This window comes from Chanos chanos, chromosome 6, assembly GCF_902362185.1.
Source record: "Chanos chanos chromosome 6, fChaCha1.1, whole genome shotgun sequence".
NCBI classification, from domain to species: domain Eukaryota; kingdom Metazoa; phylum Chordata; class Actinopteri; order Gonorynchiformes; family Chanidae; genus Chanos; species Chanos chanos.
In genome coordinates, this window is record NC_044500.1 from 13229558 (window position 1) to 13242037 (window position 12480).

Here is a 12480-nt window from a genome sequence, read left to right on the forward strand (position 1 = left end):
GTAGACCTTCTTGCTGATGAATGAGTAGCAAATCACCATGAGGGCCAGGGTTCCCCAGAACACTGCCTGACATACATAGTTGAAACCCTCATGCCACATCAGGCCAGGTTCCCCTTTCATGCTGCTGCATCTAAGCCTTCCATTGCTGCCCACTTTAGGTTTCCTATCACTCAGGATCACGTTAGGTAGAGCCATAGACAACATGATGATCCAGACAGCTGCACATATCACTCTTCCCACAGCCACCCTCTGGAGGGCGCTCTTTCCAAAGGGCCGGACAATCTTGAGGTAGCGGTCGAGGCTGATTAGACCCAGGAGGATAATGCTGATGTACATGGTGGTGTAAAAGAGCACGGCGGAGTAGCGGCAGTGGAAAGCTCGCATTTGCCAGGGGACCAGTCCAGTGTCTGTCAGCAACTTCACGGGCAGAGTCAGCGTCATCAGCAGGTCAGCAACCACCACGTTCTTTAGGTACACCACGAATGTGGAGGTGCTTCGAATCTGGAAGAAGATCCAGGCTGCCAGACAGTTTAGCACTATGGCAGCCAAGAAGAGAATGATGTAGAGGAAGGGGAAAAGCACGGATGACACGCTGGTGTCATACTCACACTTCAGAGATGTGTTAGTCTGACTTGAATTCATCTTCCTGTAATCCAGAAGAGGGGGGGGGGGGGAGCAACCATTAGTCTGGGAAGCATTTTAATGCACTGACATGCATATCATTGGTAGAAGAAACACCCTGCTCTTCATATCTTCCTCTCTTGTCTAATCAGATGTTTAACCTGAAAGACTTTTTTTGCAGGTCGGATGAATTGAAATGCTCTTATTGGACTGTTTAAATAACTCTAGATGTTTATAGATAAATAATGAAAACTACATAGATGAATAGCATCAGGGAGAGATTGCAGAACTTAAAATAGGTCATTTCAAACCAACCGCCACCCCTCCTCCTGTAACAAAGCTTTGTGAAGCCAGTGGGTTTTTACATCACTAATGTGGTTTTGTGTGCCTGGGTCAGTGTATGTGCACAGCAGATTAACTTGGGTTTTATCATCTCCCCCAGATGAGATGTTTTGAGCTACCGGTCTCTTAGTCTAACTGTTTGCACATTTTCCTGCATGCTCAAACTGTTATGTCATCAAATAACAATCAAATATCCAGAAACTTCATATATATTTCAGATTCAAAACACATAACTTATTTTGTCATTCACTGCTACAGTGCTGGGTTTATTTTTACCCCATACATTGAAAACTTTCCATTCACAGTCGATGATTTACATGTCTGCGAGGTGAGAAAAACAAAATGAACTGCAGGCCTGATTTCTCACTTAATACTTAAAGACTTTCCCTTACTCCTCTCTCCTTATTGTGGGACTCGGAAATGTGTCAATGAAGTGCAAGTCCTAAAGGTCTTATCCAGCGCTACGACAACTATTGGACATTACCAAAACTTCCAGGGTGTACTTTTCCCAACTGAACTCACACAACAATTTTTAAACTGTATTTACAAAAAACTTAAAGAAATGAAATTTCTGACTTTGAAACATTCATGCAGTCATATTTTCACAACCCAAATACATTTTCAGAAAATGTATCTGAAATGGTATTATTGGACATATTCCAAATATTATATAAGAATTACTTTAAAATTTAGGATATTAATTTACCCGAGGATTAGAATGAGACTTCATTTTAAAACAATAACAGAAATAAAAAACATAAAATGCGAAACTTACCCACTCAGTTTTGAAGAAGTGAGAACTCCTATTTATGTTTTTGTTTCTCCATCTAAACTGCCGGTCGGCACAATTTCTACGGAATTAGCTGGTGTCCTAACTGTTCTCAACAATTGTTTATGTGTATTAGGAACTTTGAAGGGTCCTCTTTCCTGTATCTGTGCGTGTGCATGCAAATTAAGCCTGTGTGTGAATCAGCATGCATGCGTTCTTATGTGTGGTTGGCTAATGGCTTTTTCTTTTTTCTTTTTTTTAATCAGGTTGGTGTGTGGGTCTTTGTAAGGCTTTCTTTCCTGTCACAATAAGTGTATATTGGCCAGTCAGTTCCTGTGCCACTGAATATCCTCCTCCTGCTTAGCTTCCTGCCTCTTTGTGTAACATGAGGGCTCGTTGTGTTTTCTGCCAAAAGTTTGTTTGCCAATTTGCATCAATTCCTATGGCGGCAAAAACAAATGACGTACAACACAATTTAAATGCCTCTCTTGCTAAATCAAACAATGTTGAAACTTTGAATTCCTTGATTTCACACCCCGTGCGAAGACTTGTCGAAACTGGAGTTTCTAATTCGAGCTCATGCTGGAGTTAAAGTAAACTTGATGTGCCATGTTTAATGTGTGTATATATTGCATTGTATTACATTAGTTGTGCCATTATTTTCATTTGTTCTTCTTTTAATTGATCCATCTTTCTTAACACAGCCCAATATCCCTCTCAGTGCTTTGTCCCCCAGTTCGAAAGCCATCACTATCAATGGAATCATTCTTAGAGACTGGTATAATGATTTACTATTGTTACTGCGCATTTCTTTATTGCGGTGCACAATGACCCTGTGTTTGCATAGGCCGGACTTGCGTTGTCTTCACCCTGTATATAATGTTGACCAGTTGAGGGGACAGTGGAAGACCTAATTACAGAGAGAGGTAAAGGGAGTGTGAATTCTATTGTGTGTGTGTGTGTGTGTGTGTGTGTGTGTGTGTGTGTGTGCTTGTGTGTGTTTGTGTGTGCGCGCGTGCATGTGTGAGTGTATGGGTGCCTGAGGATGTTTTCAGTTTATCTACAACACTCACAGTTGTCTGTGGTTTGCAGTACATTTTTTTTCTTTAAGTGCTGATAAAAGAGAATAGACTGGTTGACACTTTCGTTTTTCTTAATAACCATCAATGTTGAATTTGCACTACATACAGATAGGATACATGTTGATGACTGAGTGTTTGATAGCTACTATAAAACCTGAAGCTTAAGCAGTAATTAATAATTCCACCTCACAAAAACTTTATGACAACTCAACACGCAGTGCTTAAAGCGCATCACTTCTTTCACTGACTTGACTTTTTTTTTTTTTTGATGAAAAGAAACAAGAAGAAGAGGAAGAAAAAGAAGAAGTAGAAAAAAGAGAGCAATGCATTTTGACATTCCAAACTTTGACTATTTATAACTTTAAAGAAAAATTTCAAAAGAAAAGTACACTCAGTGAAAGGCCTCAAAAAAATTGCTTTCTCTTTAAATCTTAATCACAGTAAGCAGAGGGACTAAGTGTGTGGGGGGAAAAAACAGTACTATTTCGCAACCTTTATTCATACATAGGAAAGGCCAGGACAGTGACATAATTTTTCATTAATGTGAAACTCATTTTGAGAGGCTGAAATGAATTTGCTCTCTTGTATATTCTTGTGCACGACCTTGGTTTTCATTTATTTGATGAACACTTTTGTCAAAGAGGACATTTTTCCAAACACCTCACAAACAAAAAGAAAATAGCAACATTAACAACATTGTTACGACATTTGCATGTATTTCCATTCGTTTCACACTAAACTTTTGTCTTGTTAGAGCAGCTAATGTAAATGCATGCAAATGAGAGGAAGGGGGTTATGGCCATTTAGACCAATTTTTTGCCTAAAAAATTAAGCAAATAACTTTGGAATGCATTCCATATCCATTTGTTCTCCACATATATTCTCATATCACTGCTTCAGTGATGGCACACCGGTTCACCAGGTTGGATGTGGGACACGTCAAACATATATGAAAAGTCTATGGAACTTTTCTTGTTGAAGTATGTCCGCCTTTGGCAGTGTAGGAGTTAGAGAAGGGAGCATTTTGCAGTCTGTGGTAACAGACAGAATATTTAGCTCGTTTAATTTTTTGTCTCCCTCTGCTGTTGGCATTCTCTCTTTGCAAGATCAGAGGATTTCCTTGGAAGGGTTGTTAGAGAAACAAAGTTTTTTCCCCCGCTTTTTTGGGATTTTTTTTCTTTTCATTATTTTAATGATAACAAAATTATACAACATGATGCAAAATCCTATTTTTTTTCCTATTTATGTGAGTCTAGGATTTATGCTGTGCTAGGAACATCAAAAGCTTTTTTCTCTCCCCAACACCGAACCCTTTTGTCATGGGCTATCAACATCCTACCATACACATATGATTTTCAGGAATATAGCAATATAAACTACATGAGAACTAGAAAACTGTAAAACTGACAATAACTTTGATCTAACAAAATCTATGTTGGTCTAACATGGAAGACTGTTCACTTTTTTTGGGACTCACCGCATCCTCTCCCACATCCATATGAAAACTCTCCTGACTTACTTTCACTTTGATTCCTCTTACCTGGTTCCTTTTCACTAGAAGTTTCTTTTGGACTGAATTTGAATTTGAAGACAGAAAAAAGCCAGCTCTCAGAAGTTCTTTCTTTCTTTCACACTTTTTTTTTTTGAAAGAAATTAGCTTGTCGGGAGGTAAATTCAGACTCAAAGTAGTCCTCAGATAAATCCTTATAGCTGTTGCTGTGACTATGCCTAGTACATTCACAGGATGACCTAATATGTGTAGCTTACTAAGAGGATAAATATTGATTATTATTATCATATTTTTGGTATGGCCAGTGACTATAAAATCACACATGAGCGAGAAAAGCTATGCTGTTAATCACGTATTGACATTGCATAGTTTTTATAGTTAATAATCATCATGCATTCTACCTGAAAGCATATGTACCATCTCCCTGTTGTTGTGACATAACTTTAAACTGGAAAGTGCAAGAGCACTGGGCACCTGTTAAAAGGAGTGTACAAAATACACCTAACTATTCGCATAATCAAAGTTAACTTAATTTGTGGAAGATCAATTATCATCCTCAGTTTGTTTTGTTTCTGAATCTGAGGACCACTGAAGCCCAGTAATGTCATAGAACTTCTGTCTGAACGGCCGACAAAGGAAAAAATAGATCAGTGGGTCTACACAGACGTTAGTACAAGCAAGGAGTAGGGTGAAACTTTTAGCAAGTTCTAGCATTACCTCTAAGCACGTTTCATCTCTCTCGACCTGTAGCTTTGTGTAGGGGATTCGCACGAGGTAATAAGGCACATAACACACCAGGAATACCAAAAGGATCAAAAATACCCGGAACTTGAGCTCACGTTTCCCCCTCTCATTGTTGCTCTTTGAGTTTTTGTAGGACTCCAGAACCCTTTTTGTAATACAAAAGTAACAGAATACAACCACGGCACACACTACCCAGAAGAGAACTTTGCTGAATATAGTGAGTCCCTCGTGTAATTGCAGTCCAGAATCGCTCTTCATGCGGATGCACAGTTCTCCGGTTTTATTGGCTGGGTCTTCGTTGGTCAGGATAATTGTTGGTAAGGTATTGCTGCACAGAATCAGGATCCAGGTCAAAGCTGACAGTATTCTGCCAAAAACCAAACTTTGACCCCATACTGTCTTTCCAGGTCTCAAAATTTTGAAGAATCGGTCCAAACTAATAAGTCCCATTAGGATGATGCTAATGTTCAGGCCTAAGTAGAAAAACACCTGGGAAAACTGACAGGCAAACATCTTGAGTTCCAGCGAAGCACCCCGCATTTCAGTAACGGCCTTTATGGGGAACGTTAGAGTCATTAGGAGGTCAGCAGCGACCAGGTTTTTCAGGTAAATCATGAAGGTGGATTTAGAGCTCAGATGGATTGAAATCCAGGCCACTGAAACATTGAGCAGAAGGGCAAAAGGAAAGAGCAGGAGATAAAAAATTGGAATAACCGTGTCTTTGACTCTCTCACTGATGCCACAGTCTTCCAAAGAGGGAATGGTTGTTGTGTTTGAAGAGCCCATGATTCTGCAAAAAATAAATTGAGTAGATATTATAGGCACATCTGACATTCATCCTGATGAAAACTGTAGTTCTGTATATAGTAAAGCACTCACTGTTATTTCGAATGACGTCATAAAACGAATGTACAGTTGTGTTTTATGAATCACATAGTATTACGGAATGAGTACATTGCTCCAGGGTAAAAATTACCATACAGTCTTTTGCAACAGAACAAAGCTCCTGTTTGAAATTCTTACATAAGAAACACGTGATACATTATTTCAATATCTGTCATTTCTACAACATTTTCACATTGTCACCAAACCCTTTGGTTTTGTAGACTGAGCTTCATATGTACCAGTACTGGAACTGCACCATTATCCTGCACCCTTATATTACAGCGAGAAAAAATATTATACTCACATTACTCTGAAGTGAAATGGATTAGGACAAGACTCAGATGAACAAAGTTTCTCACTCTCCGTCCTCTTGTTTGTGTATGATTTCTTGTGACTTCCTGCTCTGTCATTTGTGGTTTTGACAAGTTTTTTTTGATAAAATGTGAACAAACAGAACTTCACACGTATCTACAAATGTGCTTACTACAACCCATCATTTGGTGTATGTTGGCGGTTTTCTTTAAAATGACCTGTTTCCAAAAACAACTAAAACAAATGAGACAAATGAACAATTAAAAAGAAAAAAAACACAGTTCTGTGTTCACCCAAACAATAGACCAAAACAGGCTATAGTATGACAGTATGTGAGGCTATGTTGACCAGGTCAGCCCATAAAAAGTTGCATGTTAAGATACAGGTGAGTTTCAAGGCGTAAAATAACCAAATTATTTCATTTATTGACATAACATTTCACAAAAATTGCAACAATAATTTACTTACATGGATATGTATGTCAAAACATGTTCATGTGACAGCAGGGTTGAACTTCCTCTGTAATTCCTCTGAGGTATATTATTCAAAGTATATATAGCCTGACGCGTTGAATATGAATACACTTTGAATAATAACACATACCATTCAAAGTAAATGAGAGGAGACTATTTGCCTTGTCTGTTCATATTTACACTCATGAAAATGGAAAACCTGCTCTGTCGAAAGGGCAGGTGTTGGAAAAAAATGGATGTTCCAATGTTTATGCTAATTTATTAATAAATTGATTCCAGTCATCACTTTTTTCTTTTAACTGAGATGAGCATTAAGCACTTTACTAACGCCGTCATAAAACTGGACTAATAACTCATAGAACTGAAAATTAAATATGCATTTTGCTTATTTATCAAATGATCACTGCATGTTTCTGATTGTCTGAGTGCTGTGTACACCTGTTTTTGCTGGTAAAATTGTCCCCTGTGAATGAGATGGGTCACAATTCCAGTCCTGAGCATCACTCTAGTCCTGCGTACATCCCATGTCACATCTAGGTGATACAACGACAATGGATGCTGTAACCCAGTCCCTAATCTAAACCGTTGTCATAATCTCAAGAAACAGACCAAAAACATACATCAAAAACAGTCAGTCAGCCTTTGTCGTATACTGACAAGACTTTGGTCTTCATTTATTTGGCTGACCAATTAAGACGTGCACTTCTACTCCTCTCCAGTAGTGGACACTGTTGCTTCAAAGAAATGTTTGGGAATATTTACAAAAGCTTTCAAGACTTTTTTTTTTCAACAGTGTAGGATGTGTACATGTACCAGAAATGCTTACAAGAATGGCTCTAACATATTGGACAATAAGTCAGAAAATGTTTCTGTGTCTGTTTTATAAGAAGACTTTTTTGGCAGTCCCTCCAATAAGATGAAATGCATATGACCGTAGGCTTCTCATGTATCTGACTATACCAGAACACATCAACCATTTATCTCTGCCTTACTTTTCCACATACATCTTTCAGACAACAGAGGTGGATGTGTTAAAGACTACACACTGGCTACAGCACATAGAAATTTTGCAAAACCATACAAAGCCTGTCTTGGATTCAGTATAGTCATAAACAGCTCAGTTGCTGATGGTGCAGGAAAAATGTGTCTGTTTTGTCTCTGCGTTGGACTTATGTCATAAACCTAGATACATCAGCACAAAGGAAAATGTTCTGCTCAGTACAACTTTGGAAAAACCTAGGCTTGATATTTTGTTCTCATGGTGAATCAAGTCGAGTAAGCCATTACTCATTACGTACATATAAATGTAAGATATGATGGATGAAATTAGATGCAGTTTTAAACAGCAAGAAAAATAAAAGATGGTAGTATCAGAAATAGTTTTGAAATATTAGAGATGAGATTGGCAACAAGGTGACAGTTGTCTATGAGGTGTGATCCATGATTTGCTTGTATGAGCCACGAACAAACACTGACGCATTTTATGGTCTCTAAAGAATGGACTAACTTCACTCCCTGGCTCAGATCATTTTGATGGACAAATATAGAAATCCCCTAGAACTTGCTCCAAGTCTTTTGCTTCATTTGTTAGTATTGCTCCATTGTTCATATATACAGTACACTGTACACATTCAGGAAAAAATCAGAAGGAAAACAGCTTACAAACTGTTTGTCAACAATAAGTCAGTAATGGTTAACAATTTACAAGAACATTCACAAACCACTGGAGCCAGTTCTGCTAACACAACAAAAATTACAGTTTCGGGAAATAAGTATATCTTTTAAAATGAAAAAAGAAATAAAAATGTTTGTTCAGACTATTTCGCTTTCTGAAAAACAAAAACCCAGCAAACCCACACTGTCCACATCATAGCTTGCTGGCTTTAATATTGGTTAAAAAAAATTCTGAATATTGCAGAACAACATGAAGTTGAAGCTAAGCTGAGAACAAATGATTTGTTTGTTGCACAATGACTGATCTGCAGGAATGTTGTCATTATCAGTGACTAATGAATGTGATTATCATACACTGAAGAGTTACTTATTTACTCAGATCATATCACAAGAACTGCAATGTAAGAAGCTGTCTGCTTACACACACTCACACACATACACGCACACACACACACAAAAAAAAAAAGATTGCAAAACGACGGTGGCTTTATTCTCTCTCAATCAATATCTTTTAGTTTCTGTTTAATGATGTCTGAATTCCCAAATACATTGACTAATTCGGTGTAGATAGGCCACATATCAAAAACATTAAGGAAAGATATACCAATTCAAACTCCAGAGAAAACATGTAGTGTCCAGCCAAAAGACAAGACATGTAACCTCATACAGTGACAATAGCAGTACTCCCCTCGTTACCCTGAGTGAATCCTTACCGGGGAGCATCATCCCCTTGAATGGGCTGTGGAATTTTCCAGAGGGGTACCACCTGCAGTGCTGTCAGTTAGCAGTTCCCTCATAGCCCTGCATCTGCCTGGTGACAGACGGAGAATACTGAAAAGAGAGTTTCTGAAAGACTTACAGAGGAAGAAATAGATGAGTGGGTCTAACAGGGAGTTGAGGGAGGACAACCACAGAGTGCTTTCCTTCAGCTGGAAAAAGATGAGTTTCTGCTTGCAATCAAACTTGTGGTGCTGCGTTTGACTCATGGTGTAGGGCACACGAGCGAAGTGGAAGGGCACAAAACACACAAAGAACACGCCAAGAACCAGAAAGACGTTGGCCCGCACGTTCTCCCTCTGCGGACGTTGACCCTGTTGTGGTCTATTGGAGATACTTATCTGTCCTCCCACAACCATACGGCGGGCTCGTGTACGGGCGTAAGAGCTGTACAGCTCTTTGGTGATGAGGGTATAGCAAATCACAACGGTTACCAGGTTGGTCCAAAAGATCACTTGACACACGTAATTGACCACCTCATGCCAGTACAGTCCCATTTGTGTCTTCAGGTCACTGCATTTGAATTGAACAGAGGTCGGAGGCCGGCTGGTAAGGACCATGTTGGGCAAACAGAGCACGAACAGAGACGCCCAGATGAGGCCAGACAGGACCTTCCTTCGAGCCAGACGGGACGTATTGGTGCCCACAAAGGGCCTGAGAGTCTTGCGGCAGCGGTCAATGCTGATTAGGCCAAAGAAGAGGATGCTGATATACATTGTGAGATAGAAGAGGACAGAGGAGACTCGGCAAACAAAAACCCTGACCGTGACGGACGCCACGTTGGAGTCAGAGAGAATCTTAAAGGGGAAAGTGAAGGTCATAATCACATCAGCAACCACGATGTTCTTTAGGTAGATGATAAAATGGGAGTTACTGGGGATGCTGAAGAACACTCTAACTGCCAAGGCATTGAGTAAAAGACCCAACAGAAAAAGAATAGAATAGAGCACTGGAAACACTATTGTCTTCAAAACATTGTCACGTGAACAGCCATCCCAAGAGCCATTTTTACTTGTCAGGTTACTCAGATTGAAAGGAGCATCGGTGTACGCTGCTGGGAACTCCATAGGGTTGCTTTTGACCTGTCCCTGAAAAAAAGCAAATTGGAAAATATTTTGAAAAATGTTATTCAAGGATGGTTATTCTCATGAATTTCGTGAGAACAGTAATGTAACAGCTATTTTTTTTTTTCAAATCTAGCCTTTTCTATTCATGACACTGGACACACTCCATGCTTGGCCAGAGCATGTGCAACAGCTTTGACACATTAAACAGATTTTCCTAAAAACAGGGCTGAAAAAAAATAAATAAATAAACAAAACTGTCTTACCTGTCAGTTCCAAATTCAGGAATTGGATTTAGCTTTAACAGGTGTTCCAGATCTGGGCAGATTGGCCCTGATCATTCCAGAGGTAGACTCTTAGTAGAATTCTGGAGACATAAGAGACAGAAGAAGTTTTTCTTTCTTGGGCAACAACACCCACTGAGAATAATCTAAAATAGAAATGTTAGATAAGGGAAATGTCCCCTCCATCTTCTGCTTTTAGTTTCCTGCCACGCGCTTAACGGAGACAGTACGGCATGAACAAATGAAAACAAAGCAAAACAGCATACTTGCGTTGGCAGAGGTTTCACAACAGACTCACCATCTGCTCTCTGTGTATACAAACCACGCTTAGCCCATGTGGCTTTTCACTATGGGGCGTGTGTTTGCACACATGAGTCTGATTCCTTTTAAGTGGTGCATTTGGAACAAAAGGGTTATAATCAGAATATGGTGGATGCGTTTGTATGAACCGTTGCACCGGCTTATCCCAATATCTGACTGATTATCTCAATGCGGCGATGTGATAATCAGCTTCTTCTCGGAGGCTCTTTCTTTCCATTTTAATTCTTGGAAACTATATTTTGAGCCATGATGCGTAAAAGAGAAAAAATGGATAAAAGCTGCCTAAAATGAGAGTAATCATGATGGAGTGAAAAGTTGAGCCGCAAAGAGTGACAGTGGAAAATGGACAGAGGAAGCCGTGCTCGCAAAAAAAGTACCTCTGCTCCAACTTCTCCTTTTAAGACCTGCCTGTCTGACCTGCTGCCCAGAGCCTTGTGTCCTAGTGTAAGCCAGTTTCCATCTGACTGGTTGAAAGGTTATGAACACTTCAGCGACTGAGCCTTAAAAAACTCAAAAGGTCCACAAAATCGCCCCTTTGTAAAACATGCCTTGCGACCAGGTTGAAACGAAACACATGTACAAAACACATATGCCACTCATACATATTGCAAACATCCCTGTGCAAAGAGAACTGATACCAGATTATAGTAGAAGAGAGAAATACTAGGTGTTTTCCTGGTCCAACCTATGAGAGGCTGGTTTGTGTGGAAAAAAAAAATTGAACATAGGCCAGCTGCGAACACACAAAAACAGCGCTCAGCACTCACATGACCAGCAGCCTGACCGATTGACTTTTTCTGTCGTGGATGTCTGAGTTACATCCTCTGGTGCTGAATGTGCTGAAGTCTTTAAATGCCAGCTATCTGCAGTCACTTTGATCTCTCCATGAAAATGTATGCCATAAAATTCACGTGATATTGTTAGAATTCCTAACATAATGCAGGCTAATAGCAGTGACATTCTCTGGCTGATTAAAGTTTATCAGAGAGAATATTTTGCTCACCTTGTGGAAACGGAACATGTTTAAAATATTAATAATGATCATAAAAATAGAATAAATATAATCATGTGTTTCAGGTAAATGAACTGTGAAGAGACAGAATCTCAGTTCTTACAGATGACTGGCACAAGTCTTTATGACAGCATGTTAACTTTGGCTAAAAACAAGTTTTATTGCTCCCATGGTGTGAAGGTGTGCTCTCATGTATCATACGTCAGTGGCCTATGTGGAATACTTAATGATTTTAATATCCCTTCTCTATGACATCATTGTCTCAAAGTGATGCTCTGTAAAATGTCCCTAAATTGCAGCCAGAGCTGTATAACTTACAGACGTTCATGCAGTTGCTTGTTGCTGTGCTTGGTTGCCATAGAGACAGAACTGAGTCAACTTTTCTAACTTGCTCGTAATGTCTTGGACTCATTTTCTGAATGCCTCCTACTTCCTGGTTATGTACATTAGCAACTTTTGATAACAGTGTAATTCATGACATTAAGTAGCATGTTTAGCATTGTTATGCTGTAAGAGTTTCCAGTAATAAGGAAACCTAGTGTTTGGTTTTTATGTCTTGTAGACCCTGAGTGTTTTACATCAGCGGTTGTGTGGCTTTAGTAAAGTAGCA

General features: G+C 39.3%; 3 protein-coding genes across 3 annotated transcripts in view; all 3 read right to left on the bottom strand.

Annotated features, from left to right (window-relative positions):
• The window catches only part of LOC115815062 (P2Y purinoceptor 13-like), a 1415-nt gene extending 773 nt beyond the window's left edge, over nt 1–642 (bottom strand). Inside the window, exon 1 of the mRNA XM_030778032.1 lies at nt 1–642. This exon is cut by the window's left edge and continues 60 nt beyond it. Within this exon, the coding sequence (XP_030633892.1) occupies nt 1–642 (642 nt within the window).
• Nucleotides 643–4867: 4225 nt separating this feature from the next.
• Nucleotides 4868–5854, bottom strand: LOC115815063 (P2Y purinoceptor 14-like). Its single transcript, XM_030778033.1, has one exon. It carries the CDS (start codon nt 5852–5854, stop codon nt 4868–4870), a length of 987 nt encoding a protein of 328 aa, XP_030633893.1.
• Nucleotides 5855–9134: 3280 nt separating this feature from the next.
• On the bottom strand, nt 9135–11879 carry LOC115815064 (P2Y purinoceptor 12-like). Its single transcript, XM_030778034.1, has 3 exons — nt 11862–11879; nt 9531–10277; nt 9135–9479 (listed from the first exon to the last, which is right to left on the bottom strand). Exons 1-3 carry the CDS (start codon nt 11877–11879, stop codon nt 9135–9137), a joined length of 1110 nt encoding a protein of 369 aa, XP_030633894.1.
• Nucleotides 11880–12480: the final 601 nt, after the last annotated feature.

Bases quoted from the DNA above. Each gene is read 5' to 3' on its own strand.
- LOC115815063 (XM_030778033.1), bottom strand. From the start codon at position 5,854: ATGGGCTCTTCAAACACAACAACCATTCCCTCTTTGGAAGACTGTGGC.
- LOC115815064 (XM_030778034.1), bottom strand. The intron at 9,480-9,530 runs ATAAGTATCTCC...CAGAGGGAGAAC, and splicing joins GTATGGTTGTGGGAGGACAG to GTGCGGGCCAACGTCTTTCT.